The sequence below is a fragment of the Phaenicophaeus curvirostris genome, chromosome 2 (genome assembly GCF_032191515.1).
Source record: "Phaenicophaeus curvirostris isolate KB17595 chromosome 2, BPBGC_Pcur_1.0, whole genome shotgun sequence".
Lineage (NCBI taxonomy): Eukaryota > Metazoa > Chordata > Aves > Cuculiformes > Cuculidae > Phaenicophaeus > Phaenicophaeus curvirostris.
In genome coordinates this window covers 36,833,900-36,861,879 of record NC_091393.1, presented here as the reverse complement: position 1 = coordinate 36,861,879, position 27,980 = coordinate 36,833,900, and the positions used below count along the sequence as shown (strand labels likewise).

At 38.6% G+C, this 27,980-nt stretch overlaps 1 protein-coding gene across 1 annotated transcript in view; it reads left to right on the top strand.

Moving 5' to 3' along the window:
- REV3L (REV3 like, DNA directed polymerase zeta catalytic subunit) overlaps positions 1-27,980 on the top strand; it is a 123,549-nt gene that overhangs the window by 93,009 nt on the left and 2,560 nt on the right. Inside the window, exons 19-31 of the mRNA XM_069851720.1 lie at positions 6,780-6,895; positions 12,445-12,563; positions 13,186-13,304; positions 14,326-14,467; positions 17,577-17,821; positions 18,811-18,919; positions 19,788-19,994; positions 20,683-20,792; positions 21,852-21,966; positions 23,624-23,761; positions 24,618-24,808; positions 25,744-25,990; positions 27,382-27,591. Coding sequence (XP_069707821.1) covers positions 6,780-6,895; positions 12,445-12,563; positions 13,186-13,304; positions 14,326-14,467; positions 17,577-17,821; positions 18,811-18,919; positions 19,788-19,994; positions 20,683-20,792; positions 21,852-21,966; positions 23,624-23,761; positions 24,618-24,808; positions 25,744-25,990; positions 27,382-27,591 — 2,068 coding nt within the window. The remainder of the gene's footprint in view (positions 1-6,779; positions 6,896-12,444; positions 12,564-13,185; positions 13,305-14,325; positions 14,468-17,576; positions 17,822-18,810; positions 18,920-19,787; positions 19,995-20,682; positions 20,793-21,851; positions 21,967-23,623; positions 23,762-24,617; positions 24,809-25,743; positions 25,991-27,381; positions 27,592-27,980) is intronic.

Here is a 27,980-nt window from a genome sequence, read left to right as displayed (position 1 = left end):
TTCTGGAATAGAAACTCTCTTTATCCTCAGTTGTCAGCTGCAATGAGTTGGGAGAAAAATCGGAAGAAGCTGTCTGCTTGAAAAAGTTAGTACAGAACTACCTCTCTGTCTGAACGTAAAGGCAGAAAAAATTAAACACATTCGCATGTAGCTCCATAAAACAGCGAGAAAGCTGTCTTTTTTGAGGAGATGAAGGAAGGATATGCTACAAGCATGTGTGTCTTGGTGATTTAAAAAAACATGGGGAGACTAGAGATGTCCAAGCCTGATGGAGCAGTGGATTCCCATGAAAGAGAAATCAAGCGTCTGGCTCTCTCCTTCAATTTTAAGGCAAACTGCACCACTCGTCTGTAAGCGCAGATACTATCAGGTAGCAGAAAAGGGTTGGTCCTGCAGGCATGAGAGGAGCAAAATTCAGGGAATTCATGTGAGAATGCACAATTCCTGTCTCTGTGACAAGCAGAGAATGTGGGAATGGGACGGGCTTGAAAAAAAGTAGTAGATTCACTGCTACTTGAGAGTCACCAGCCACTCACAGCTCTTTGCCTCCACGGAAGTAGTTTCTTATAAAACCATAAACAGAATATAAAGCTCTAAGTCTGGGGGTTTTTAAGAATTTGAGGATAAAACACATGTGAATCAATTAATTGTTAACACTTTATATATAAATATTTTGTATAATGTTTTTCTTGTATGATGCTAATAATTTTTTTTTATATTGGATACAGTGCATTATATTTGTTCTGTATATGCTCTAGCAATATTTTCTTTTAAAAATGGAGATGTGTTAATCTAACCTTCTTTTCCCAGGCCAGTATCATCTTCTGTTGTGTTTTCCTGTAGAAATCTCTACTTAATGTCCTGTATCAACTTCATAGATTTTTATTGTCCAAAGCAAACTGGAAAAATGTTTTTAGATATTTCAGCTGTATATTTGAGTCACTAAGTGTTCTGTTACCAGGCACAATTACTGCTTTTGTCTGTATCACAGGTCTGGCCTAATTTCCAACCCCTGTTTTTTCTCTTCATTTTAGCTGGAAGAAAAATAGCAGTCAGGAAAAGCAGACGTATAATAGAAAGGAAGGCATAACTTGGGGCGTTAGTATTCATTCACGAAATTATCAAAGGAGAAAGAGGAAGGGATCATGTAACAGCACATATAGCTTAGCTAGAAAGGAAAATAATCACATTTCTTCTCTCAGCAGCATGTATGAGTTGAATGTTAATCTTTAAATCCTGCCAGTAAAAATGCTGCTTTTCATCTTTGCAGAGAGGCTGGCAACAGCATGCAAAGCAGCATCAGTGCTCGTCCTTTTAACAAAAGAGCTCTGTGTTGGCAGGCACACCTCTTATTGCTGTCGTGTTAGTCCTAGCCAGCAGCTTTCAAATATCAGTATTGCGACTTACTAGTTTCTTGCAGGTGTAAAAGCTGGTCTCATTACAATTTCAACTAATAAGACAGCTTAAGCTGATGATGAAGACCAACTGGATAGTAAACTATAAAAACTGTGAGAAGGGAGGATGAAAAACATAAAACTTGCCCTCTCCTTAGTTCACAGCCTGTTGCCTTTGTGGTACCACATGAAAAGGGGAGAGAGAAAGCAAGAGAGAGACACAGACTTCAGCTGAGCTCACATGAGCTAAACCTTGGGTTTACCTGTTCTTTTTCCTATTTGGAATAATGCCATCTTTTAGCTCCAGGCATCTTTTCTTCTTTAATAGCAAAAAGAATACCGCAGGAGGTCTGAATAAACGGCACCCTGGTTCATTGGTACAAATGCTACATGGGATTGGGCTGCAGGAGAGGGCACTTCTGCTGCATAAATTGAGATGGAGTTGATAAGCGATGAAATAAGAAGCAAGAAACAGCAGTGCTTTACATTAGGTGCAAATCTGATAGGTCTGTTAAACCTGCTGCATAAGGTAGACCTTAAGCATATTGTACTGCAGTAGTTTTGGATACCAAGTGTCGCTCCAAAGAAAGGAGTTCTACTTGCATATAGTCTTACTTTATTTTTTCCTTCAAAGACATTTCAGAGAGAAACTTAACCAAAAATTATTTTGGTTGTAAAGGAAGTACCTAAGCATCCATAAATTTGTTAAAACTTCATAGACCTTTGTGCACATATATTATGAATGCACAAAATACATGTATGTGTAACCTAGGGCATTATCTGAGGAACTCAGTTGCTGGTAATGTTTTTACTGCTTTTCATGCTTTCAGAGGGACCACTTGGATCCAAGTTTTTAATATGGGAAACTGAGACTAAGGGATTGTATTTACAGGGGATTTACAGAAGGGTTTTTCAAGCAACTCTGCCTTGATTTTGCATGTAGATAGCTTTGTATAAGAGTCATCTGACTGAAACTTAGGCATCTATATTTCATTGTCAGTGTCTAAGTAGCTACCCTTCTCACCATGTATGTTAGATGGAAAGAAGAGAATCTCGTTCTGCAAAAGGTGGCTAAAATGTAAGGGCTGGTTCACCCAAAGAGGCCTTTTTTCTTCAATGACAATGAAGAAACCAGCTTAGAAAACTTGAGATGCAAAAATTACATTAAATCAGACCATTCCCTTAATGCACATGCAGTGTCTAGTTGGGAATGAAAAGCAGATTAAGTAACACACTGTGAAGTGGTATCCTATGACTCAGTAATGTGCCACAAGCAATCCCTAATGGTCTGTACAAGCAAGTCTGAGTTCAGAACTAGCACACTGATTTATTTTTTTTTTTAGTATTTTGGGTGATAAACTTTCTAATCTACATGTGAATTTACATAAAACTGTGTTAAAATTTGTAATTTTTAAGTTTGATACCATTTTATTTATATGAGAAAATGCATACATCTGAAAACATCATAAAGTAAAGTGGTTTTATGTCTCGTGCTATAAAGCATCATCCCATCTGAAGGATGCTGGAGAAACAATTCTTGAGAGTGTATGCAGATGGCTTGCAGAAGTTGTTTCATTCATAAGCTTAAAAGAGATTAACTCAAGAATTCATGAAATGTTATATTCATTGTACCCCAATACTAACAGGGGTACTTGCAGTAGTAGTGTAATCACGCACTAAAATTTGGTTAAATAGTAGGTGAAGGAGTAATGCTGTACTTGGGCAAGAAAAAAATCCCAAACAACTGTCCTTTGTCACACGTGGTAGCTGCTAATATAGCTGTGGCAACTTGCTGCTTCCAGACAATATGCTTGTTTCTGTTCAGAACAGGCCCAAAATAGCGAGCAGATTCCCAACGTAATGAATACTCATAGAGTCATAGAATGTCCTGAGCTGGAAAAGACCCACAACAATCAAGTCCAACTCCTATCCCTGCCCAGGACAACCCCAACATTCACACCATGTGTCTGAGGGCATTGTCCAAATATTGTCAGGCTTGGCGCCATTGCTCCTTCCCTGGGGAGCCTCTTCCAGTGCTCCACCACCCTTTCACTGAAGAGCTTTTTCATAATATCCAACATAAAACTCCCCTGGCACATCTTCTTGATATTCCCTCAGGTCCTATCATTGGTCACCAGAGAGAAGAGATTGGTGCCTGCTCCTCCTCCTTGCCTTGTGAGGAAGCAATAAAACGCAATGAGGTCTCCCCTCAGTCTCCTCCAGGCTGAACAGACCAAGTGACTTCAGACACTTTCTCATAAAGCTTCCCCTCTTAAGCCCTTCACCAACTTTGTGGTCCTCCTCTGGACACTCTCTAGTACCTTGATATCCTTCTTATACTGTGGTGCACACAATACTCAAGGTGGAGCCACACCAAGATGGAGTAGAGTGGGACAGTGTCCTCCCTCAGCCGGCTAGCAATGCTATGCTTGATGCACCCTGGGACATGATTGGCCCTCTTGGCTGCAAGAGCACACTGCTGGCTTGCGTTCAACTTGATGTTGACCAGAACCCTCAGATCCCTTTCCACAGGGCTGCTCTCCAGTCTGTATTGACATCCAGGGTTAGTGTGTCCCTTGTGCAAAATCTGGCACTCACAATAGCTAAACCTCATGTGGTTAGTGATTGCCCAGCTCTCCAATTTGTCCAGATTCCTCTGCAGGGCCCCTTTCCCCTCAAGAGTGTCAGCAGCTCCCCTCAATTTTGTGTTCCCCACAAACTTAGTTATTAAAACTTCAAGTCCTGCATCCAAGTCATTTATAAAGATGTTAGAGTACCTGGTCCTAAGATGGATCCCTGGTAGTGACTGGTCGCCAGCCCGATGTAACCTTGTTCACTGTGACTTTTTGAGCCCGACCAGTGAGCCAGTTGTTCACCCACTGTATTATGTGTTTATCCAGCTGTATGCTGGACAGTTTGTTTAGGAGGATACTGTGAGAGATGGTATCAAAGGCCTTGCTGAAATCCAGAAAGATTCGCCAACTGGCTTCCCTTGGTAAGCTCAGTGGGTAACATTGTCATAGAAAGAAATTAAGTTGGTCAAACAGGATCTTCCCCTTGTGAACCCCTGCTGGCTGGGACCGATGACTGTGTTGTCTTTCAGGTATTTTTCAGCAGCTCCCAGAATCATCTCCATAACTTAGCAGGCACTGAAGCGAGACTACCAGGCCTGTAGTTACCAGGAACATTCCTGCTTCCCTTCTTGAATACTGGGACAGCATTTACCAGCTTCCAGTCAACTGATAGCTGTGCAGATTCCCAAGAGCACTGGAAAATCATTGAGAAATCTCACTGCAACATCATCCAGCTCTTTAAGTACCCTCAGATGAATCCCATCAGGCCCTATCAACTTACAGGGATCCAGCTGGAGCAGCAAATCCCACATAAGCCTGGGGTGGATTGGGAGTTTATCATTTGCACAGTCTTGGTCCTCTAGCCCAGAGCTCTGGGCTGTCCAAGCCTAGGATAGGTTTCCAAAGTGAGTAAATTACTATTTCCGGTCCTGATGAGCATCTCCCATCTCCAAACTCAAGAATCATTCATTGCCCATTAATAGCAGATAGTGAAATACACCCCAAAGGCAAAGTGCCAGTTGTTTTACTTTCTCTAGAGAGCTAGAAATCCAAAAACTTAATTTAGAATCTTCTCTTTTTTTAGACAAAGGTGGTATCAAAACCATAAACACTTCCTTCTTAAGTAGAAGTAGGTGGTAAAAGGGAATTTTGCAACTTTTGCTGGCTGGTGCAAAAGCTTGAATTTTAGTAAAGCAAAGAGCCATGCTGGGTAAGAATATTCAAAGACTTTCCCCCTTATTTTTCACAAAAAAAAATAGTGTCTGTGGCAGAAGTGTGGAGAAGCTCTTTTCCGGAACTATTCTCAGAGTGGTTAGTTACTCCAAAATGAGTTGTCATCCGCCTTTGGCTGGGAGGCACAAGCAAAGGAGACACTTTCACAATAACAACTGAAGCTTCTTTTGTAATGAGATACAACTGCAGTACAACTTTACTTAGGATTTGAGGAAAAGGTATTCTCCTATGTCCAAAAGTCAGGAAATGTTTGCATTTTTTATGCGTTTAAGGATGCAAAAAGTACAGAGAGCCTATATTCATAAGCCAAGGCCCTTGCCTGCTTCTCCCATAAACTAAGGTCTACAAGCCTGCCTCCTGTTGTGGTGTTGGACACAGACTGTAGTACGGGATCCTCAGCCTGTTGTCTGGTCCTCTTATCTCCTGACAGCTGCCCTTTTGTCATTCAGTTGTATTGAATGCTGCCTCCTGGAACTCAAAACCTCCTGACTGAGCTGCATTGAAAGAAGCAGCCAAGCTTCCCAGTAAAGCTTCCTTCTTTTTTTTTCTTCTGTGAAAATAAGAGATACCTGATGTTACTTTGGTCAGTGTCTTTCTGGCTAGCCCAAGGAAATCGTTCTTGGGCTCTTGGGCCAGGTCATGACTTGTGGTTTTAATAGTGCCAACTGAAAGGGTTTATAATACAGGCTCTTCCAAGCTAACTCCTGTCTTGTTTACCCTTCTGTCTAGTCCACTATTTTGTGACCCTGATTGGAAGATGGGCAGTGACTGTATCAGAAACAAGTCTGCCTTTTTTTTTTTTTTTTTTTCCTCTTTCCTATACCTGAGCCAGTCAAATTTTTCACTTGGCCGGACATTTAGCATAAAACAAAGTTTACTTGTGTATGTTATAGAGAGGTTATCTTAAAGGAAGTGAGAGGTATTTAAAGAGAACTGGTAGATATATGGTTGTTTTTCTCCCGTTTCAGTTTTGACAGCTGTCGCTCAAACTTTCCCAATAAAGAATCACCATTTAGGACCAGAAATGTCTTCTGATTATTATAACTTAAACTGCAATATGCATGACACATGGTTATTTCCCAAACATTCAAATAGCCTGGCAGCAAATTCTGTCCTATTTCATAAAGGAAGATAGTACAACGAAGTTTGAGGCTGGGACCATGTTTCATTACACATCTGTGTTGTGCCATTAGCTAGGTTTCAGTTTGTGCTCAAGATGGCCTGATTCCATCAATAAAACCTGATTAGACCTAGATTTTGTTCTTTATTTCTAAATACTGAAATAATAGAAGTATGTAAATATAGTGCGTGTATATATATGCATATGTGCTTTCCCTATAAAAGTATTCCTGTATTCCTTTTAAATTTTTTTTTCAGTGGAATTTTATTGAAAATCCTAAAAGGCTGTCTGGTTTGAATATTGTCTTCTAGTCCAGCTGCTGCTTTCAGAGAAACCTGTTGTGGCTGCTTCTTTTTCAAACTCAACGTGATTAGAATGAAATCCCATTTGTACCCTGTTCATGGAAAGTATTTTCTTAAATAATATGAAGCTCATTTTCATTTTTCTTCCCCTCTTTAGATATGACCCAGACATTTTGTTAGGCTATGAAGTCCAGATGCATTCCTGGGGTTATCTCTTACATAGGGCTGCTGCACTAAATGTTGATTTGTGCCAGATGATTTCTCGTGTGCCAGGTAAGTTATTTGATAGGATTCAGTTCAATTCCAGTAGAAACAAGTTGAAATCTATGAATAAATGAAGAAAAATAAATGCCGAATAGTTTTCAAAATAGACTTCTTTTTTTGTTGTTGCTGTTGTGTTGTTATAGGTATAATTGTATTGAACAACAACAACAAAACCAACAACAAAACAACAACAACAACAAAAAGAAATATCAGTGTGATTCTGGTTTTCAGTGTTTTCTCAATTTTTAAATTCCTTGTGTATTCCACTTCTGGGTATTTCCTGTATCCATGAACCTAGACTCATTTTCAGTAGTCATGTGTGTGAAGTTTTCAGTTCTTGGAGGTGCTTCTGTTACCAAAAGCCTTTCCTTGCTTCTCCTTGGCTTCAGTGATGTGTGTTTGTCGTTCAGGGGACCCAATATAATTATTACTCATGGTTTCTCTGGCCAGGATACAAAGACATAAAGATGCTCCTTGCTTTCAGTAGCTATTCTTGCACTGTGGGCAAATTTTACTGGCCCAAGTGCTGATGCATTCCTCCAACATTCAGAAAAATATCTGCTTGAGTTTTTTTCTTGAAAACCTGGGGGAAGTTATCTAGGAGAGTGGTGAGCCTAGTATCTATACTTAGCAAATCAGTAGAAGCTGTCATTCTGAAGAATGCAGTTAGTGAGCAGCTAAATTAATGTGTTGTGCCTGAGAAGAATCAAGATGACTTCATAGAATTAAGAAACATCTCAAAAATTTGTTGTAGCTCTTTGCAGCAGTCAAGATTATGTGGGTGAGGGATATGTGATTTTAAAAATCAAAATAATTGAAAAAGCTCTTTTTGTCATAACTCTTAATAAAGATCTGTACAGAAACTAAATAGCAGTGAAATAAGAAGGGCTTTCCTGTGATTGTCCTATTAAAGACTTGATCTAATGGTTGATCTAACTCTCTAATGGTTGAAAAGGTAAATGAAGTGTTAGGAATTATAAAGCAAGGAAAATATAGAACAATGAATGAAATGTAAAACTTGGATTGTTCTTGCACCTCAGATACTGTGATTCTAGCCTCTTCATAACGTTTCCTCCATCAAAATTGATACAGGTACACTGGAAAAGAGAGAGGAGTAATCTAAATGTGTCTAGAAATTTAGTAAGTTAGGATTCCAGAAGAGAGAAAGCTGGATAAGGAAGATAAAAGCCTATGAAATCTTGAGGGATACAAGAGGAAGTATGGATTGGTTGTTGATGGTCTCTTGCATTGCAAGAACCAGGAATCATGAAATTAAGCTAGCAAATGTCAGCTACAGAATAGGAGTTGATTTTTTGTCTCTGGGTTGTTGAACTGTTAAGTTCCTTGCCACAAGACAGCACAAATGCTCAAAGTGTATTTTGCTTTAAAAGAAGATAAATTGTTGGAAGAAAGTCCGTTGGAATCTATTACATATGTTGAAATAATGTCTATCCCAGGAAGCTGCAAATGGTTAGAAGTTGGGAGAGTTCTAAAGAGATCAATAGCTGTGTCAAGGTTTAGCCCCAGACCGGCCAATTTTGGCAGCTAGAACTGAGTAGTTCGCCTCCCACAACAAGCTGCTTCTTCTATTCTTGAAGCATCTGATTTTGTGTACTTGATAGAACGTGATACTGGGCTAGTTTTGTCTTCAGGTGCACCCAGTATAGCAATAGCATCTCTTATGTTGGCCTGCTGTGTGCCTGCACAGGAGAAAATGATATTTTAGAAGAGTTAAGTTCACACAATCCTTCCTTCAAGTTTCGTAGAATCATAGAATAACCAGGTTGGAAGAGACCCACCGGATCATCGAGTCCAACCATTCCTATCAAACACTAAACCATGCCCCTTAGCACCTCGTCCACCTGCGCCTTAAACACCTCCAGGGAAGGTGACTCAACCACCTCCCTGGGCAGCCTGTTCCAGTGCCCAATGACCCTTTCTGTGAAGAATTTTTTCCTAATGTCCAGCCTAAAATATGTGTTTGAATATGTGTGCGTGCTTTTGATGCCTTGAAAATGTTTTTGATGCTTTTCAGATTGTATATTAGGAAAGACTTCTTTACTGAAAGAGTGGTAAAGCATTGGAACATGCTGCCCAGGGAGTCACCATCCCTGGAGATGTTCAAGAAACATGTAGATGTGACACTCTGGGACATGGTTCTGTAGACACAGTGGTGTTGGGCTGACGGTTGGACTTCATCTTAGAGCTCTTTTTCAAGTTTAATGATTCTATGATTACCTGTGAACTGTTAGAAGAGGTCTGAGTTAATAGAGACTCTTCAAGGACTAGAAAACATAAAAACACATTCACATCTTCAGTTGAAAGTTGTTGACAACTGGACCTTGGTGAATTTTTAAATAATATATGAGAACAGGAACACATGACTGTTAAAATTTGGATTGGCCATCAAAGGTCACAAGTTTCCTTCTTCAGGACAAAGGTCTCAAATTTGTTTTGCAGCAATAATAGGTGACTGCATGAACCTTGTTATGAAATTCCCCTCAGGGCTCAAACTGAGATGATACACTGGTTGCAGTAATAATGCCTCTGGGTGCAGTCTTTGGATATGTTGAAGTGTATTGAGAAAAAACTTTTTGACTGCTTACACTTCAGGATTTGCGATGGCTTTGGTAAAAGGAATGGTAAATGTTGCAGTCAAAGGTTTCTTAAACTCCAAAGATTGCAAAGGTTTACTGTTCTGCTGTAGAAATATGGTTGAACAGTGTCTTCAGTTTGGGACAGATAACTAATCTGCTTTTGTTCTCAAAGGCTGAGTGATAGCTTTTGTCTTGCAGGACAGCAGTGTCTGCACTATAGTTGATCCAGAATCAACAGTTGCTTAAAAAAAGCTCTCAATAGTACCCATCTTCATGACTTAAGCTGTTGTTCAAGTTACTGGAGTTGGGATGCACATGAAGAGTTACTTGAAGAAGAGAGGTTACTTCTCTGGGAACTGTACGGTTCTGAATGGTGGGCCTGGGCATTTCACAGTCAGGCTTCCTTCCCAGAAATTGCGAAATCCCACACAATATGGGTTCAGTTCTAATGAAGGAAAAGAGTTGTAGTCTTCGGCATCTCTGGACATTAAGTTCAAGTGGGCATGCAGGACATAGGCATGATCTCCGCAACACTGGTATTCATAGTATTGATTTTCTTGTGCCAGGTGATAGATGGACACCCAGAAGTGGAATACATAACATTTAAAATGTTTCTAAGAACTAGTGTCATTGTAAGGTATGTAATTATTCTTTTTTGACTGAACTGCAGGAGAGAGAGAAGGAAATGTTCACACTGATGAGTTCCTCCCAGAATTGTCATGCCATAAATGTGGGCTTGCATGCATGGCCATAAATGTAGAAGTGTTGTGTTCTCTGTTGCTTTGTGGCCTCCTTGTCCATGGTTTTGACCCCATCTATGTTCCTCTTGCTTTTCCAACCCTTATGGACTTCTCTCTGGTTTTGCTTTATTGGCTGAGTCTGGTGCTGCCTCTGCCATTTACAAGTGAACTATTCATGAGTCATTAGGACACACCACAAGAGAAGTGAGTAAATGTGCCTGTGCGTAGTGGCATTTTTTGTGTGTGCACTGTGGCCTCCTGTTTCCTCCTTTGCATCCTAGCTCAGAGTTAGGGAGTGGGTAACAGAGGATGAGACGAGACTTCTTTTTATTTCATCTCATTTAGAAGAATGTCCAGTTCTGCTTCTTCTGGGAGTCACCATCCCTGGAGGTATTTAAAAGATGGCTAGATGTAGTGCGTAGGGATATGATTTAGTAGTGGACAAGTATGGTGAGACTTGGTGATCTCAAAGGTCTTTTCCAGCCTAGTGATTCCATGATTCTTAAAAACTTTTTTTCCAAAGAGGCTCATGTGGGTCTGGTGATATATTCCCCATGCCAGTTGTGGAGCACTACAGGTTTCTGTAATTTTGCAATGCTCATCACAAGCCAATTCTCTTGTTTGTCAGGGCAGTGGGTCTCTCTTGTGACTGCAGAATCCTTAGTCACCCGTCTTTACAAGCAAGACATGAAACAAACTTAAGAAACATAGGAAGTCTTCTAAACAAGTTAGAAGAGAGCTAGACACTGCAGAAGGTAGAACTAACTGATAGTTTCTGCTTCCAATTTTTAAAAAAAAAAATTAAGAGGGGGAGAAATGTCAAATTCCTTACTTTTGGAGGAGGTCCAGCATGTGGAAATGAAGAAAAAAATGTTGCTGTTATGGGGCTTTTTTTCCATGCAAAGAGAAGTTGCTATTTTTCCTCCTTAAAAAACATGAAACAATAAAGGTGATAAAAAGATGGTATGCATTTTGATAAATTGTATTAAAAGTCGGCTAAATTTTGTCCAGGCTCTTTGATTTGTTTGTAAGGTCAATAAATGACAAATAGGTTTTCTTGACCACATTTTGGTTGATACACACTTCTGAAAGAGCAGCATATGAATTTAGTCTGTGTTATGTTGTTTCACAGCAGTTCTGCAAAATTTCAGGCAATTTTTACTTCTGTATTCAAGGACAAATGTGCTTCATGGCTGTCTGAGGAACTGTTTGCTCAGTTCTGATCATTTTTTTTAAAGTATTGTGTATCCACGCTTCCATATCTCTGTCCAAAATGTTCTGCTTTTTATTAGTAGGGTACTGCAAAGAGATATCTGATAAATGAGTAGTGGCAGAGTACACAACCCACAGTTGAAAGATGGGTATAGATCCATCTACTGTGGAAAAATTGCTTCAAAGTGTTTGCTCTTCCATTATGCTAAGAAAAGGAACAAGACTGGAAGATCAAATAGTACAGTGTGTTTTCATATTGAATTTTAAACTGTGTTGTACATTTTAAAGATACCTATGTAAACTCAGGAAAGAATAGCAAAACTGGAGCCCTTTAAGTTGACTGAAAAAAAGACAGTTTCAAGAAACCTACGCCACAAAGACTGTCTTCACTTGTGTTGTATTTCAAAGCATGAAAATAAACCAAGGATGGCAAAAGAGGATATCTTTCCTGTACCGTAGTCACCACTATTCTCACAGAAAGATTGAGTGCTGTTTCTGCTCTACATTTGTTCTTTCTCATTTCCTTGTCTGTCTGTTTGAGCTGTCCAGAACTCATGTCTACCTGCTCCCACTGAGATGGGTTTGCATTTACTGTGTGAAAGGCACTGAGTTTTCTATCCTGTGACCTGGTTCTGACTGTTTAAGATCATTATAGGCAAAACCTTGAGTTATAAACTCTTAAGGGCAGAAATCACTTTCCTTTTAAGTGTGGTACACTAATGTGTGTGCCTCTAGCGCTCAAGTAACATTCTTAAACAATATATTCACTATGGATGCCATTTCAATGAAATTGAAGTAAGAGTTATCTTTGAGGGATATGCAAGAACACGAAAACCTGAGGGAGGTTTATTTAGAGATTGTGTGGAAGACTGGTAATAATCTTGCACAATCAATATCAGTCCTTAGGAATTTCATTTTTCTAGAGAGCTCAAATTGAAAGAGAGAGAGCTTGATCTGGTCTTGACTGTCCTATAACTTGTCTAATTGTCTTATCTTCTAATGTGTTTAGATGAAAAGAAAGAGAACAGATTTGCGACTGAGCTGGATGAATATGGATCGGATACAATGAGTGAAATACATATTGTTGGGCGAATTATCTTAAATATTTGGAGAATGATGAGAAATGAGGTAAAGTTTTTAAAAGGTTAATGTATTTAGCTTACTGTGGTTTTTTAGTTATTGTAAATTTTGTGGAAAATTTCATGTAACTTACATAACTTTTTGTTCCTTATTTGCATACCTTCAAATCCAGCAGTTTACCACTTTGTGAGAATGGATTTTCATGTTGCCAAAATGTAAAATACTGAAGTCCTTATCTTTCAGTAATATTTCTTAATGATATTCCTTTTCAATTCTTTATGGGTTTTGAGAACAGCTTACCTGTTGTAGCAATTTTTCTAGTATGCTGTTTTTACTAAATGAGATTAAACTGTCAGACTTACTCATTGTTTTGCTGTTTATGACCTTACATTTAATACTAAAATAGTTCAGTCTTTACAATTCTTGTTCTGACCAAAGTCAGACCTGATCTTTGTCATCTGCTTAATTCCGCATATTCTTTCCAGTTGATGAGGGATATTCTTTCCTGACTTGTAAATAGATAGGGCCTTCTAACTATAAATGTTTACCTTTTTACAAAGAATAGTAATTAAAAAATAATAAATTTAGTTGTTACAGTTTTTAAAAAGTAGAGATATCTTTGACTGTGAAAGACGTCATGCACATTAACGCATCCTCTGTGTTTTTCTAGGTGAATCTAATGAATTACACTTTTGAAAACGTGGGCTTTCATGTTCTTCATCAACGTTTTCCTTTATTTACTTTCCGAGTTCTGTCTGATTGGTTTGATAATAAGACGGATGTCTACAGGTAATGATCTATTAATCCATTTTGTTTGTTCTTTTTAAGATCAGATTTCTTAACATTGGATGGGTGTAAGTTAAAGCCATTTTAGGAAGACATAATCAATTTATCTCAAGTACTAGAACAGTCTATATGCAGCAATGTGAGTTTATTTACTCTGCTATTCTGCTGTGTTCTCTTGTGTAGTGATACCCTCAATATTTCATCCTTGTGTATTTTTCTGTTTAAAGCACAGAAAACCATAACAAATTTTTAGTTTCAGCATATCTGAATAGATATACTGTTCTGAAGTTCTGTAAGGTCTCTATTTTGTACACACTATTTATCAGAAGGTCTTCTAATCAACTGTCAGATTTCTAGTTTACTGCACGGTGCATGTCAACCAAGCTAAACTTAAAATGGTACAAAAGGGCATGCAAAATGTTAAGACAATAACTGTAGCTGCTCAAAAATATCTTTATATGACATGTATCCCACTGGGCTTCACTCTTCCTTGTGGTGATTGGGTATTGTGTGATACGAACAATTCATACAACTGAGTACTGATGTCAACAATGTCAACATTACTCATGACATATATATAGTATCTGGAAAAGTTAAATATTCTTCAGTGAGCTGGAAACTTGGTTTAGTACTGAAATTACAAATTTATGTTCAACTGAGTTAGATATTCTTAATACAGAAGAATGTTTCCACATAAGTCCACTCAGTTAAAAACAACATTTAAACAGATTAAGAGGAAATGGAGTTTCTGTTTCAATAATCCTTTAAGGCAGCAAGGAAAACAGTACATAGTATCTCACTGAGACATGCCTTAACAGTAGTTCACTGTAACACATTCTGTGTGTGTCTTTACAATACCTAAGTGGATGTTTATGAGCACAGCATTTCTGCAAGAGCGGTGTGAAAATATCCTAAAGGAAATTTTATTTGCTGGTTTGTAACAAGCTATCATAAAAATACGTTTTTCTTAGTAGAAAGAGCAGCACTTTCCTGATTGTTTATAATGAGGCATTCACTTTCACAGGTGGAAAATGGTTGATCATTATGTTATCCGGGTCCGTGGGAATCTCCAGTTGTTAGATAAACTGGATTTGATTGACAGAACAAGTGAAATGGCGAGACTTTTTGGCATTCAGTTCTTACACGTATTAACAAGAGGCTCCCAGGTAAGATTTAATTTTCCTTACACTTCACAGAAGCAAAACAGTCTTTACAAAATGTATTAGTTCTTCAGCATCTTTTTTTGCATAACATGAAATTGAAACATAGAGAAAGGCAGTTCAAAAGCATTAATAAGGGATTGAGTAGTTAGTTTCAAAGATTGAAAATAGCTGTTAAAAATAGAGTGCCCAAAATGTAATCACGCCAGTGAGTTCTTCTGACTGTGGGGTCAGTAATTTTTCCCTTTGAGTTGGTATTTTTCCCACTTAGATGAGTCTGAAAATGAATGCTTTTTAAAACATTAAGAGATATAATTGAGCATGTTTTAGAAAGATGAGATGATTTTCTTTCAGCGCAGACAAATATGCATCGAGTATGTTCTAAGTGACATTTCCTGTGAAGCAGACCTCTGTGTGAGATTTGCAATGACAAGAAGGGCTCTGGCGTTGTTATGTACGTGTGTTATGCAAGATGTGTGTAGTTCCGGCGTCAGAGGGAATAGGTGCAGAACAGACTGAGATTTACACCACTTTTTCTTTGAGACCTCAGGAGTCTTCAGTAATAGCAAAGGCTTTCCTTGCCCAGGTTCTGAGCAACTAAACTAACTAGACTGTATTCATGGCTTCACATGAGTCCTAAACAGCACCTGAAATGAGACAACTACACTCACTCACACATGCCTGCGCTTTTGTTGTCATCTTGATTCCTACCTAACTATTCTTTCCTACCACCTTTCTGCTTTCTGTTTTAATAGACATTTAGCTGAGCTGACCAGGATTGATTACTTTGCCGAAGTAATTCCTGTGAACAAAAAGACAACCTAAAAACTCGTGCTAAACAGACCAGCATTGTCTTAAGGCAGCTAGAAATGGGAGTGCCTGAGGCTGCAGTTCCTTAACAATTCAACCCAGTTTAAAAATTTTGCCACTTTTTTCCTTTGACTGTAGTTGCCTGTGTCATCTCTTGATCTCGTGCAGATTCTTGTTGGTCTTGCTGGTACTGGCCCAGTATTTGGGAGGGGGACAGGTGGCAGCAGCAGCAGAACCTTGGTGGCGTTCGATAGGTATTTGCCAGTTTAGCTCCCTGATCAGGTTTAGCATGTTTTCAGGAAAGTACGGCTGTTGGAGCAAGGAAAGAGAAATGCACAGCTGAGGACGGGGAGGGTGGGACTGGCATACCGCCAACATAGATATGCTTAAGCTGTTGTGATTGCAGCCCGCAAAGACTGTTCTGCCTGTCATTTTCTCAAATGGCTGTGAGTGGGAGTGAGCAACAGAAACATGCTGCATTTTCTATCCTGACTGTTCTTTTCTCTTCCCTTCTGTGCACGTATGTTTGTTTCCCCTGGAAACTGCCATTACAAGATGGCAGTTGCAACAATTCCTAGTCACCTCAAATAATGTGGTTTTTTCACTCAGAAGAATCACCACTACCTTTTATGAAGATATTCCTTTTCTGAAAAACATATTAAAATGGTATAGTACTAAGAACAGATTTCAGATATTTTGTTCTTTCCATATTTTTGTATCTTTTATTAAGTTCTACAAGACCTCTCTAAAGGTAATTTTTTTTTCTTTTATTAAACTATCTTGAATGTCATAGAATCATAGAATGGTGTGAGTTGGAAGGGATCTTAAAGATCATCTAGTTCCACTCCCCCTACCATGGGCAGGGACACCTCCCACCAGACCAGGCTGCTCAAGGCCTCATCTACCCTGGCCTTGAACACCTCCAGGGATGGGGCAGCCACAGCTTCCCTGGACAACCTGTGCCAAGTGTCTCACCACTAAGTGAAAGACTAAACAAATCTAACAGGATATCATCATAGGCGTGCAAATTATTAGTCAGATGATTGATAAACTTGCTGGAAACTAGAAAAAAAAACAAACCCTAACTCTTGCCAGATCCAGTCACTGACCATGTCATCACACATCTGATCTCATAACTGGGCAAAGATTAGTGCACAGTTAGAGCAAGGCAGCAGCAGCTTGTGCTTATGCTGCTGCAAACCAGACTTTGAAACCTCATCTTGTTCGTAAGGTGGTAGGATCTTGTTACAGCTGTTGGTTTCCTAAGTCCATTTATAGCATCAAAGTTAGAAGAATTATACCTGACCCATTCTGTACAGTGATTGAATATGTACTGTGTCAGGCAGAGGGCTTTTGAGTAGTGATTTAGTTGCTTACAGAGCACTGTATCTTAGGATTATATCATCTAGACCTTTGGTATTTTGAGATTTTCAGTCATTTAAGCCACCATATATATGTAATTTTCAGCATTTTGATTTTTTTTATTGTGAATGAACACCGTGAATATGTGGCTGTTAGTGCCTGTAAAGCCTTACTAAGGCATTGAGTAATCCATAAATAATGAGGGCTGTTTTTTCTCTCACCTTCCTACATCCACATATGACATCTTGTGATATCTTGAACAAGGTGAAAGTCCTTAAGAGTTTTGTTATTTTATGCATCCTGAACTATGTGTGACATGACCAGGGAGAAAGCATGATACCCAGTACGAAGTAGCAGACTTTTGAAATGGACTGACTTAGATTCTTCCTTCGGTTTTCTTGTGGCCAAGTACATTCTAGATACTTCTTATGGTCAGAAGCTTGGACTCAGTTATCAGCTTATAGAAAAAACATGTCACTTCTATGTTTTCCCAAATGTTGGAGTAGAATTGCTGTGCAGACTCTTAAGGAAAATGGTCATCAACTGTACGAATTGTACATTGTCTTCTTCTGGAAGTCTGACAAAAATATAGTTTAGCAAATGCTCATTCAGTGACTGTAGTGTGGCCATTCACATATAGTGTTGCAGCCTGTTGGATGTTTATTTTTTTAACCTGAGCTGGATGCTTATTTTTTCCATAGGTAAAAAACAGAAGTATTGATTTTCAATGACTAGGGATAAATTGTGAGGAAGCATATGGAAAAGTTCCACTGCGTGTGATAGAAAATATAAATTAAAAATATGAATATGGCTAATTATTGTGGAAACTAGTTTTCTGTACTTTAGATTCAGGATATGTGAATGTATACTTACACGGTTTAATGCACTCATGTTTCTTCTTCATTTTTGAAACTATAATGATTATATCCAAACTGTTTTACAGTATCGTGTGGAGTCTATGATGCTGCGTGTTGCGAAACCAATGAATTATATTGCTGTGACACCCAGTATCCAGCAGCGAGCGCAAATGAAAGCCCTGCAATGTGTTCCCTTAATAATGGAGCCAGAATCCCGCTTCTACAGCAATGCTGTTCTTGTGTTAGATTTCCAGTCCTTATATCCTTCCATTGTCATTGCATACAACTACTGTTTTTCAACCTGCTTGGGACATGTTGAAAACTTAGGAAAGTAAGTTGTTATTCTTTTCTCACAAACTTTGTTTCTGTAGGGCCTTTAGCATCTCTTCTCAGGTACTGAGAACCCTTGGTCGTCATTGGCAACAATGGGCATATATGGATAGCACCATTTTCTACTACACAATAGAGATCATAAAGATCTCTGGGGAAGGGTGTGTACACACACATGCATATACACATCAATTTGTAGTTTTAATTAAATAGAGAATTACATGCTATTCTGTTTAAAAAGAAAACAAACAACTTCTGATGTCTCTGTGCCTTTTCCTTTATTGTGGTGATGCTAGTTTTTAATGTTGCTTCAGAATAAGTTAAGATGTTATATAAATCCACTATGTATTTTCAAAATTGGATTTGTATTGTTCCACTCTGTGTTAATAAATCGGTTGCTCTTTTTAACAGTTCACTCTGGTTTTAACTATTCAAAACAAGGATAGAAGGAGTTATTCTTTGTAGTGTTTCTTATTGAGCTTAACAGTAGTTCTCTTAATTGGAAAAAAATCTCATTGCTGATTATAACTACCTTTACAAAACGACATTTGGAAGAATGAGATGATGCATGTGATGATGGCTAGGTGTCACCATCAGGTTTTCAAGTTTCTAATTTGAAATTCTGAATCTGTAGGAAGAAAATAAATGCAATGTGTTACTTGGTAAACATGCATGGTTTCTGTCAGGGGTTACAGGATGAGTATGTACCTCCTCTAACTCTGCATTTGGAAAACATGTATTGGCACAGAAGAGAATTAATAAGTAGTTTTTGTGTTAGAATTTAGTTGTTTATTACTACTTTACTCCTAGAGCCTTTTGCCTGTAGCTAAGAAGTTTTAAATTATAGTATGTATGTTGATACCTGAGATTATAATTGTGTTTCTGTCCTTGCTGGCATTACCAGTGATAGTTTAATGTGAGTTCATGCTTTTGCATGATCTGGCTATAAATGAATGAATTGTCTTCATATTTAATTTTTCTCTTTATTAGATATGACGCATTCAAATTTGGCTGCACATCTCTCAGAGTACCTCCTGACTTACTTTACCAGATTAGGCATGATATCACAGTGTCACCCAGTGGAGTAGCTTTTGTCAAGGTAATGCTGTTAGTGCTCTGTGACCAACATTTTCACTTCCTGTTGGCTGCCTAGCTTAGGATCAAACTGATATTATAGTTTATGTTTTGCTGAATTAAGAGCAGGCAGAAGAGGCAGGGGTACAGTCTCTCATTTCCCATTGTTTTTTGGTATTTATCAGAGTGCTGAACTTCTGGCAGTTCAGGAAATAAAATGTCATCTTTATGTTTTCTTTTAAACTGAAGGCTCGTTTCATCTATAATTAAACACTATTTTAGTTGTGCAGTTTGGGAATCAAACAGTAATTATCTGTGTGCGACACTTCATTCTTCTCCTGCCTGTATAACAGAATGCTTTCCTAGTAGAAGAGTCATAGCTCAGGAGATGAAACTCCCTGATTTGTTTTCAATTGTTCTCATTTTATGTTATGTGTATTGCTGGCTGATTTGTAATGAATTCATAAATACGGCCTGGAGGTCTTGCAAATAATTAACCAATCACCAGCATACTTATAATTAATGTAAACCAAAAACTTGAAGCAAAGAATATTTGCAGAATTTTTGAAAGATAATATTCCTTTAGCATTTCACATTTTGAGAATAAACAGTGAAATATTGAAGTCCCATTTTAGTTAATAAGGTTATCTAAACATTACATTGGCAGGCCTGATGAAAACAAAGAACAAAAAGCTATTTACCGTGCCCTTGTGAGTGTTCTAGGTTGCTTGCAATATATGCGGGAAGAGCCAAACTGTTGGTGCCTAGGGCATCTTGCTAATTAATTTGTCTTCTTAACCATGATTATCTAACAGTTCTGGGGTTTGCTTTTACTCCTGACTGTTTAGGTTAGGCTTTTTAACATAATGTTTTTCTTTGTTCTCTTTATGCAGCCTTCAGTAAGAAAGGGTGTGCTGCCAAGAATGCTAGAAGAAATCTTGAAGACTAGGATAATGGTGAAACAGTCAATGAAGGCTTATAAACATGACAAGGCTATAACTCGAATGCTCGAAGCTCGTCAGCTGGGTCTTAAATTTATAGCTAATTTTACATTTGGTTACACTTCTGCTAATTTTTCTGGAAGAATGCCCTGCACTGAGGTAAGGATGGCAGGCAAAAATGCAGAAAAACTGCGGAAAGGCACTTAATAAAGTATAGTTAATACTTCATGTAATATGTTAATAAAGTATTGTCAGATGCCACAGTGTTATTGTTTGAAATGTAGTTAATCTAAATACGTTCATAAAAGCTTTTTTTTATTTGTCGTACTGAAAATCAGCAACTTGGGATTTATTTGTGATCCTTTTTTTAAAAATAAAAAGTCTTATTTTTCATCTTCCCATAAAGGAGCATTTGAAGTTGACATTTCTGTAGAACTTTCTCCAAAGGGAGATTGGATTACAGCTCTAATAGAGGGAATAAAATATAACATTGTAGCTGTTCCATACTTTTCAATAAAGGAGGACTCAACAGAATTCAAAAACAAGAGAAAATTAACCTAAGCAATCTTGTCTTGCTCCTTAAACATCTAATATGCCTAAAGAGGTTTAAACCAAATTTTCCTTTATTTTAATCCTTAATAATTTTTGATCATTCTTCCTTTAATTCTTGCTATTTTAGTGTACTGCAAGCAACCTTTTTATTTATTACATGCATTTAAACCATTGAATAAAACATATTGTCTCAATATAGTAATTTTGATAAACAGATCAAATATTATGTTTACCAAGAGCTAGTATTGGGGTTAGTAGTAGAATGAAGATTCTCAATTTATCTTTAATTTTGCAGGTTGGGGATAGCATTGTCCACAAAGCCAGAGAAACATTAGAGCGTGCTATAAAACTGGTGAACGATACGAGAAAATGGGGTGCTCGCGTTGTGTATGGTGATACTGACAGGTAATTAATGGTCTACTTCTGGTGGTGTTTTAAAATTGTAGTAGTTCTGCATAGATATATTTTACTTTTGTCCCAACAAGAGGAATTTATCACACTGAAAGAGTATGCAGACTCTCGCTTACTGTCTTGCAGAATATACAGAATAAATAACATTTATTTTCTTGGAGTTTCTTTTAGGACTCTCTAAAAAGCCCTTTGAGGGTTTCCCTTCTTTTGAAAATTGTGGAACAGAAAGGAGGGGGGGAAACACATGCTTTTTCAGGTGTGAGTTAATATAAGTCTAAATCAAATGAGTATTTTTGCACCTGTTTCTGCTGGCATTAAAAAAAGAAACCAAAACCATGAAGTGTTTATAATACAAGTAGGCATTGCATGCTCATACATAGAGGAAGTCACTATTTGAAGTTTCAAAAGTGAAATTCAATTCAGAAGCAGCCACCAGAGCATGCAAAGATATGATTAGGCATTCTGAAATACATCATGTAAATATCTCCTTTTTTTCAGTCAGTCTTTCATCTAAATAACAGCCATGCTGTAGCCATGCTCTAGCCATATCCATCTCTGGTGCTGGGCTTGGATAAGTTTTCAGCCATGGGAAACAAAACTTGTCTAGCTGTCCTTCCTTAATAACTTGTGAATCCAGTGACTGATTTCAGCCAGATTTGATGAAAGACTTGAAATGTCAAAGATACTAAATTCATGGAAGCATCACCAAAAAAAAAAGAAAAAATTGTTGGGTAGAGGAAGTATAATCCTGTTGTCTGTAGTGGGGAAAAAGGGTGTACATGGAGCTCTTCCCAGTTCTCTCAAGTTTTGCAGGACATGGGAGCAGTCACTTCCCTGCCCTCACCAGGGAGTCCCAGCATTTATCATGCTTTTGGCACTCCTGATCTCATACTGAACACCAAAGTTTCTCAGGTTTTTGGCTTTTCTAGCTGAAAGGAGGGAACAGAATTGATAACATCCCTGCCTTACCTCCAGGGAAGAACTGTAGCTTATAAATTTCAGGAACTGTATTGAACAGATTTGTGCTTATTCCCTCTGTCTGATTTCTCGTAGCATATTTGTACTCTTGAAAGGAGCCACAAAGGAGCAGTCTTTTAAGATTGGTCAAGAAATTGCTGAGGCTGTAACAGCAACAAACCCCAAACCTGTTAAACTGAAGTTTGAAAAGGTAAAAAGAAAATGTTTTGCTTCAAGTTTGTTGGGTGAAAACGTTATTTCTGGACACTGAGATGGCATAAGGATATCCAGCAGTTGCATGCTGTACTGTTTCTGCAGGTATATTGCAAGCTTCTTAGTGGCTCAGGGACCTTGTCAGAGAAGTGCTGCAGCATGAACAACAAAAAGAAATATCCCTAATTTCACATCAGAATGCCTGGTGTCCTGTTGCGCAGCACCAGGCAATTGGAAATGCCCGTTAGACCAGTTTTTGTTAATAATTCCCTCTGTTTTGTATTATATACACACAATCAAACATTTGCAACCTGATAGAGAAAATGTACACCATCCTTTGAAGTGATTCCAGCTCGTTAGTCACAAGGCTGATATTTATCCTTCAGCCAGCCTTAGCACACTTGAGGGGATATATCCTTGTGATACATATACAAAGAAAATGTAAAACCATAAAAATCCATTCAGTAAGCTTTTGGAAGAAGTGTTAATGACAATAAGCCTTTTGGAGAAGAGCAAGGCAATGTGATTCTAATTTTGCTGGAACTTCATTGTTGGAAAGTCATTAGCAATCACTTCAGATTCAATCAGAATTTGTGAGCAAATTGCTATTTTTCATGGAAAATACAGTAGAAAAATATTAGCAAGAAAAGTCAGGATACCTGTGGAAGGCACAGCAACTTCTCTTTACTAACTAATGAAGAGGGACCCTTCCTGCTTTGAGGCAATTCTGTGTTATTAACCTAAAGGAGTAATTAGTCAGAAAAAATAACTAGGTGCAAGGGTGTACTTTAGAAGATGTCAAGTGCTTCACTTCAAGTGTCCTCATTCACCTGTGGGTCAAAATATTGAGTAGTCTCCTAAGGTGGCCTCCCAGCACAGGAGGAAGAAAATGCTTCAACGCTGGAGCATCTGTTCAAGCAGTGGGACACCTACATGCAGGACCTCCTGCAGCCTGAGGCAATCTAAACTCACTGCTCCCTCTTCCACGAGAGCTAGGAAGATGTGGTGTTATTCTAGGAATACCAGGAAGAAATCGTTCCCCTTTCTTTCCTTTGTAAGTGGTCATGGAATACTGACAAAATCAAGAATGCAATAAGAGGTTGGAGGAAACAAGCAAAAGAGACGATGACCCTTTTTAAATAGCTGTGCTTGGAGAACAGTTTCCTCAGGAATGGATTTATTCCTGAGGAAACTGTTCTCTGAGCATAGCTATTTAAGAAGCCTGATTTCCCCAAATCAAGTTACTAGCAGATCTTGGGCATCTCAAGTTTGAAAAGAGAAAGATCAAAGCCACAACTTGGGCTGGAAAAGTTTTCTTCTCTGATGTTTAAAATGAAATTGTTGTCTTTTTAAGAAAGAGAGATGATACAGTTACATTAAAAATGCTGATAAATGCAATCTAGAAAAGTAACAGTACTTGAAACAAATTATACGCTTCTCGTCTGAGCTTCACATGTCTTTGCCTTTACAGCTAGATGAAATATGAAGTTATTTAAGAGTGGAACACCACTGAATCCCAACTTCCTCAGCCATCCTTTAGTAGTCCTTTGATCTGGTTTATTGGGTTTCATGATTTAAAAGAATCTCGGAGTTCAGAGGCACCTTATATTCCCAGCACGTGCCAGATTGTGATATCTTATTTCCAAATATTCCAGGTCTACTTGCCATGTGTCCTGCAAACTAAAAAGAGGTACGTGGGTTACATGTATGAAACGCTGGACCAGAAGGACCCAGTATTTGACGCAAAAGGCATAGAGACAGTCCGAAGAGACTCCTGTCCTGCTGTTTCCAAGGTAAAACATGTTTCTTCCTGAAGGAAACGATAGAATTCTGTTATTTCATTGTATATTTATCCCTTTGCATAGTTTCTGCTTTGTGAGTTGTCTGACACTTCATCCAATTTTCTGGTATGAGCCATTTGAAAGATAAATTGAAGATCTTGCACAGCACTGCAAGAACTTGCACTTTTCCATCTTAACTATGATCTTTCAGCCCCTAAAAACACATTAAAAGCCCTCAGCCCCACGTAAATTGTCTAGACAACCATTCTTGATCCAGTTCACTTTGAGTGGAAGTATTACTCCAAGATGAGTGAGGCACACTGATATGTCCACTAAATAGCTCACTTACATAAATCTAATTTAACTAAGAATTCATTAAAAATAAACTTCCTTGCTTATTTATTTTAAGCTGTGTTTTGGGAGGTTAAAAAGAAATGGCTTTCGTTCTTAATCACGGCAGAACAAATTTAGGCCAGTAAGAAAGGTAACCTCTTAGGAAGATTTACTTCAGTTTTTCTTTTTAATCCAAATTTTTTTGTGTGCTGAGGTGGTCAGATAGTCATGGCAAGATGTTTTAGGTGATGGGGAAAAGAACATCTGTCATACTCTGGAAAACGTCTGTAATCGTTGAAACAGTCTCAGTGTGAGAGTATGCTATGAAAGCTGTGTTAAGCTGAGAAGAACATTGTCCAGTAATGTATTCATGAATGTCTTTGGCAGAGAATGCAACCTGTTGTCATTTTAACTCATACTTTTTTCTATGCCGTGTATTAATATTTCAATGTAATTTACTGAATTATTTAGAATTAATTTTTTTCTTTTAGTTAAACACACATGTTTTTCTTGCCTTTCTCCTTTGATTGTAAAGATACTTGAGTGTTCCATCAAGCTGCTATTTGAAACACGGGACATAAGTCAGATCAAACAGTACGTTCAGAATCAATGCATGAAGTTACTGGAAGGAAAAGCCAGTATGCAAGACTTCATCTTTGCAAAAGAATACAGAGGGAGCTCGGCTTACAGACCTGGATCCTGTGTACCAGCGCTGGAAATCACCAGGTAAAGAGATTGGGAAGTGCTAATTGCGGATTATTTTTTTTTCTCTCAGCCTTTGTAATGCCAAGTTTCAGGTAGCAGTGAGATTTCTCCTTCAGCTCTTGTTGCAGCAGTTGGCTGACTTTATTCTGTGTGTGAAGAGAGATCAGGCATCACATAGTCCCAGAAAGCTGTTTTGTCAACTTGGAAAGAGCTACATATAATAAAGAGTGAAGTCTCTTGTCAGGACGCCATAGCAGTGTGTTCATTGCTGTTATTTCTGCCTTGGTTTTTATACAATGTTTCATACTCTCCAAGAGTTTGGGTTTTGGTTTTGTACTCTCCAAAACTGCCCATCACGCACAGATATTAGATAATAGTGTAATGGTGATGTCTCTTGGTGCCATGAAATACATTACCCGGAATAATTTTTCATTTGTTAAAAAGCGCCCTACTTAGTTATTTCATCCTGTTAGTTATTTCATACTGTTTATCAGTAATAGATAATGTGAGCTGGCACATTTTGCCACCTTGCTTAATATAAAACGTCTTCAAATTACGCCATGCTTTTTAAATAAAATAAATCCATGTCCTGGATTGAAACCTGCTTTAAATTCAATTGTCCTTTGATTTCTGGGTACCTGAGCTCTTTTTAGTACCCTGGCTGCTCTTTATTAAAATATTTCTCTAAGGACAGGGTAGCTAGAATGCAACCTGCATGCAAAACCAAGCAACCCGAAACAGAACATATCTTTAGGGCTCATGTTCTAAGTTCTAAATTTGGTTCTGATCATGAGACAAATTAAAAATTAAACAACTCAGTCTTGTGCTTCATAATAGGCACTATCCTCAGTCATCTGGAGAGCTACTAATATAATCAGATGGGGAACTTTACAAGCAAATTAAATAACGATGAATTTGTACACTCTGGATGCACTATAAAGGCTATTTTTAAACAGGAGAATGCTTGCCTATGACCGTCGCTCTGAACCACGAGTTGGGGAGCGAGTGCCCTATGTCATCGTGTACGGCATGCCTGGGCTTCCCTTGATACAGCTGGTGAGGCGGCCCATCGAAGTCCTGCAGGATCCCAACCTGAGACTGAACGCTATGTACTATATCACCAAACAAATTCTGCCACCACTGGCCAGGGTGTTCTCACTGATTGGCATAGACGTCTTCAGCTGGTACCATGAGTTGCCACGGGTAAGAGCAAACAAGCATACATCTGTACAGTGTTTGGGTTTGTCATGACTTTTAAGGGAATGAGGTTTATCCAAAACAATGGCGACAGTTACTTTACAAGGCAGTGTTTGATGCCCAGACGTGCAGACCTGACTCTTAGATCTTCTGTGTGATTTTTTTTCACTGAGTAAATCAATTCTTTGAGCAGCCCTTCTGTGTGGGATTGATCATACCATTATTTACCATATTGTGGCCCCTTGTGTAGTTTAAAAGAATATTTTGCCATAACCATATATTTTTATCATACTTGTAGATGCATCTATTTGACAGTACCACCTTTTAAATCCCTCTGTAGTAGATGTTGGAACTCCTGTTTCCCCAAGGTGTTCTTAAGATCTTTCCTCTTTATAGAAAAGGTGGCCCAGCAGCAGAAACACTTTTTAAAGAAATCTGTATCGCCACAGATTTTAAACTAATTCTACCCACAACTGACTTTCCTGGAAGTTAAAGAAATCATAAAGATGCATGAAGAGAAGTGTTAGATAGCTGGATTTTAGTTTGTGATTCCCCTGACAAAAGTGGATGTTAAAAGGCAATGTATCTTTGTAGTTTGGTTACTCTGCTTTGTGTGTACTTCAGCAGCCTAGTAGTATGCCATGTTTCTCACTGCAGACTTTTAAAATAGCCTGATAGACTTCTTTGCTTTGCGTTTCCCATGGGACTGTGACACTCAGCTTAACTGTTGTATCTCTGAAGAGGCAAAAAGAACCCTGACTTTCTACAAGGCCAGGGAGCACCAAGGAGGTTGTGGGGAGCAGAGCAGCTGGGTGCTTGAAGCAGGAGAGTGACGGATATAGCACAAAGTGTATATCATGCAGCACCAGGAGTGAGTGCAGAGAACAAACTTCCCTGAGTGTGAGGAGGCAGCGATGGAGCTTTATCCAGGGAAATCAGAACATGAGCTAGAGCCACGGACCAAAGGACAGTGGCAGGTCTGTGACCAAGACTGCACCAGTGCATATACTTGAGAGGAGGCAGGATCTGGATTGCAGCCACCAGGACTGCGGCCAGGGCATGTCTGGATGTGAAATAGATCAGGAATAGCTGCAGGAGGCAGAGTTTGAGATGAGATCAGGAATTTAGTATGTGACTGAGGATTTCTTTGGTTACTTTTTCACTTTTCTGGTGAGATTCCCTGTGGAATAGGTGTGGTTGAGTTCTGTTCACTTCAGGGAAAGTGCTATGCTCTTCAGAGTGATGTGATCCCCATTAAGAATTTGTGCACGAACCCATGCCCTGCAGGCTGTGTTGCACTTACATGCTCCTTTTAAAAAAAATAGGCTATGCAATAGAGCAGTAAGGTGAGCTGCTCTCTTGCAAGTTCATTACCTCTTCATTATTTTTGTTATCAGATTCAAAAAGCTGCCTCAACTGCCCGCAGTGAGCTGGAAGGACGCAAAGGCACAATCTCCCAGTATTTCACGACCTTACACTGTCCTGTGTGTGATGAACTGACCCAGTACGGGATTTGTAATAAATGCAGAAGCCAGCCACAGCATGTGGCAGTGATTCTCAACCAAGAAATCCGAGAGCTGGAGCGTAAGCAAGAACAGCTGGTCAAGGTATGATTAAAGCATTGTCAGATGTCTGTCAGCTGAAAATTCAAAGCAACTTGTTACTGAATACCCCCAACAGCAATGGGAAGTACAGTCCGGGTGTTAAACGCGTTACAGCTTGTTTGCTTTTCCCGTAGCTGTTGAAGGCAGCATAGCAGCTGTTACACTCCTTACCTTCACGTAAAGCAGAAGGCAAAGGGGGATCAGAACAGAAGATGCTTTTCTCCTTTTCTTTTTTCTTAAGAGGATCCTGACATGTTTTCTAGGTGCCTTTTTATAATGAGAGTGATTGCAGAGTTGCAAAAGTTCGGAAGATTCACCCTTTTTGCACTTTAACAACTGCTGATGTTCTAGTAACAAAATCATTTGCCCCAGAAATGTGTGTATTTATATGT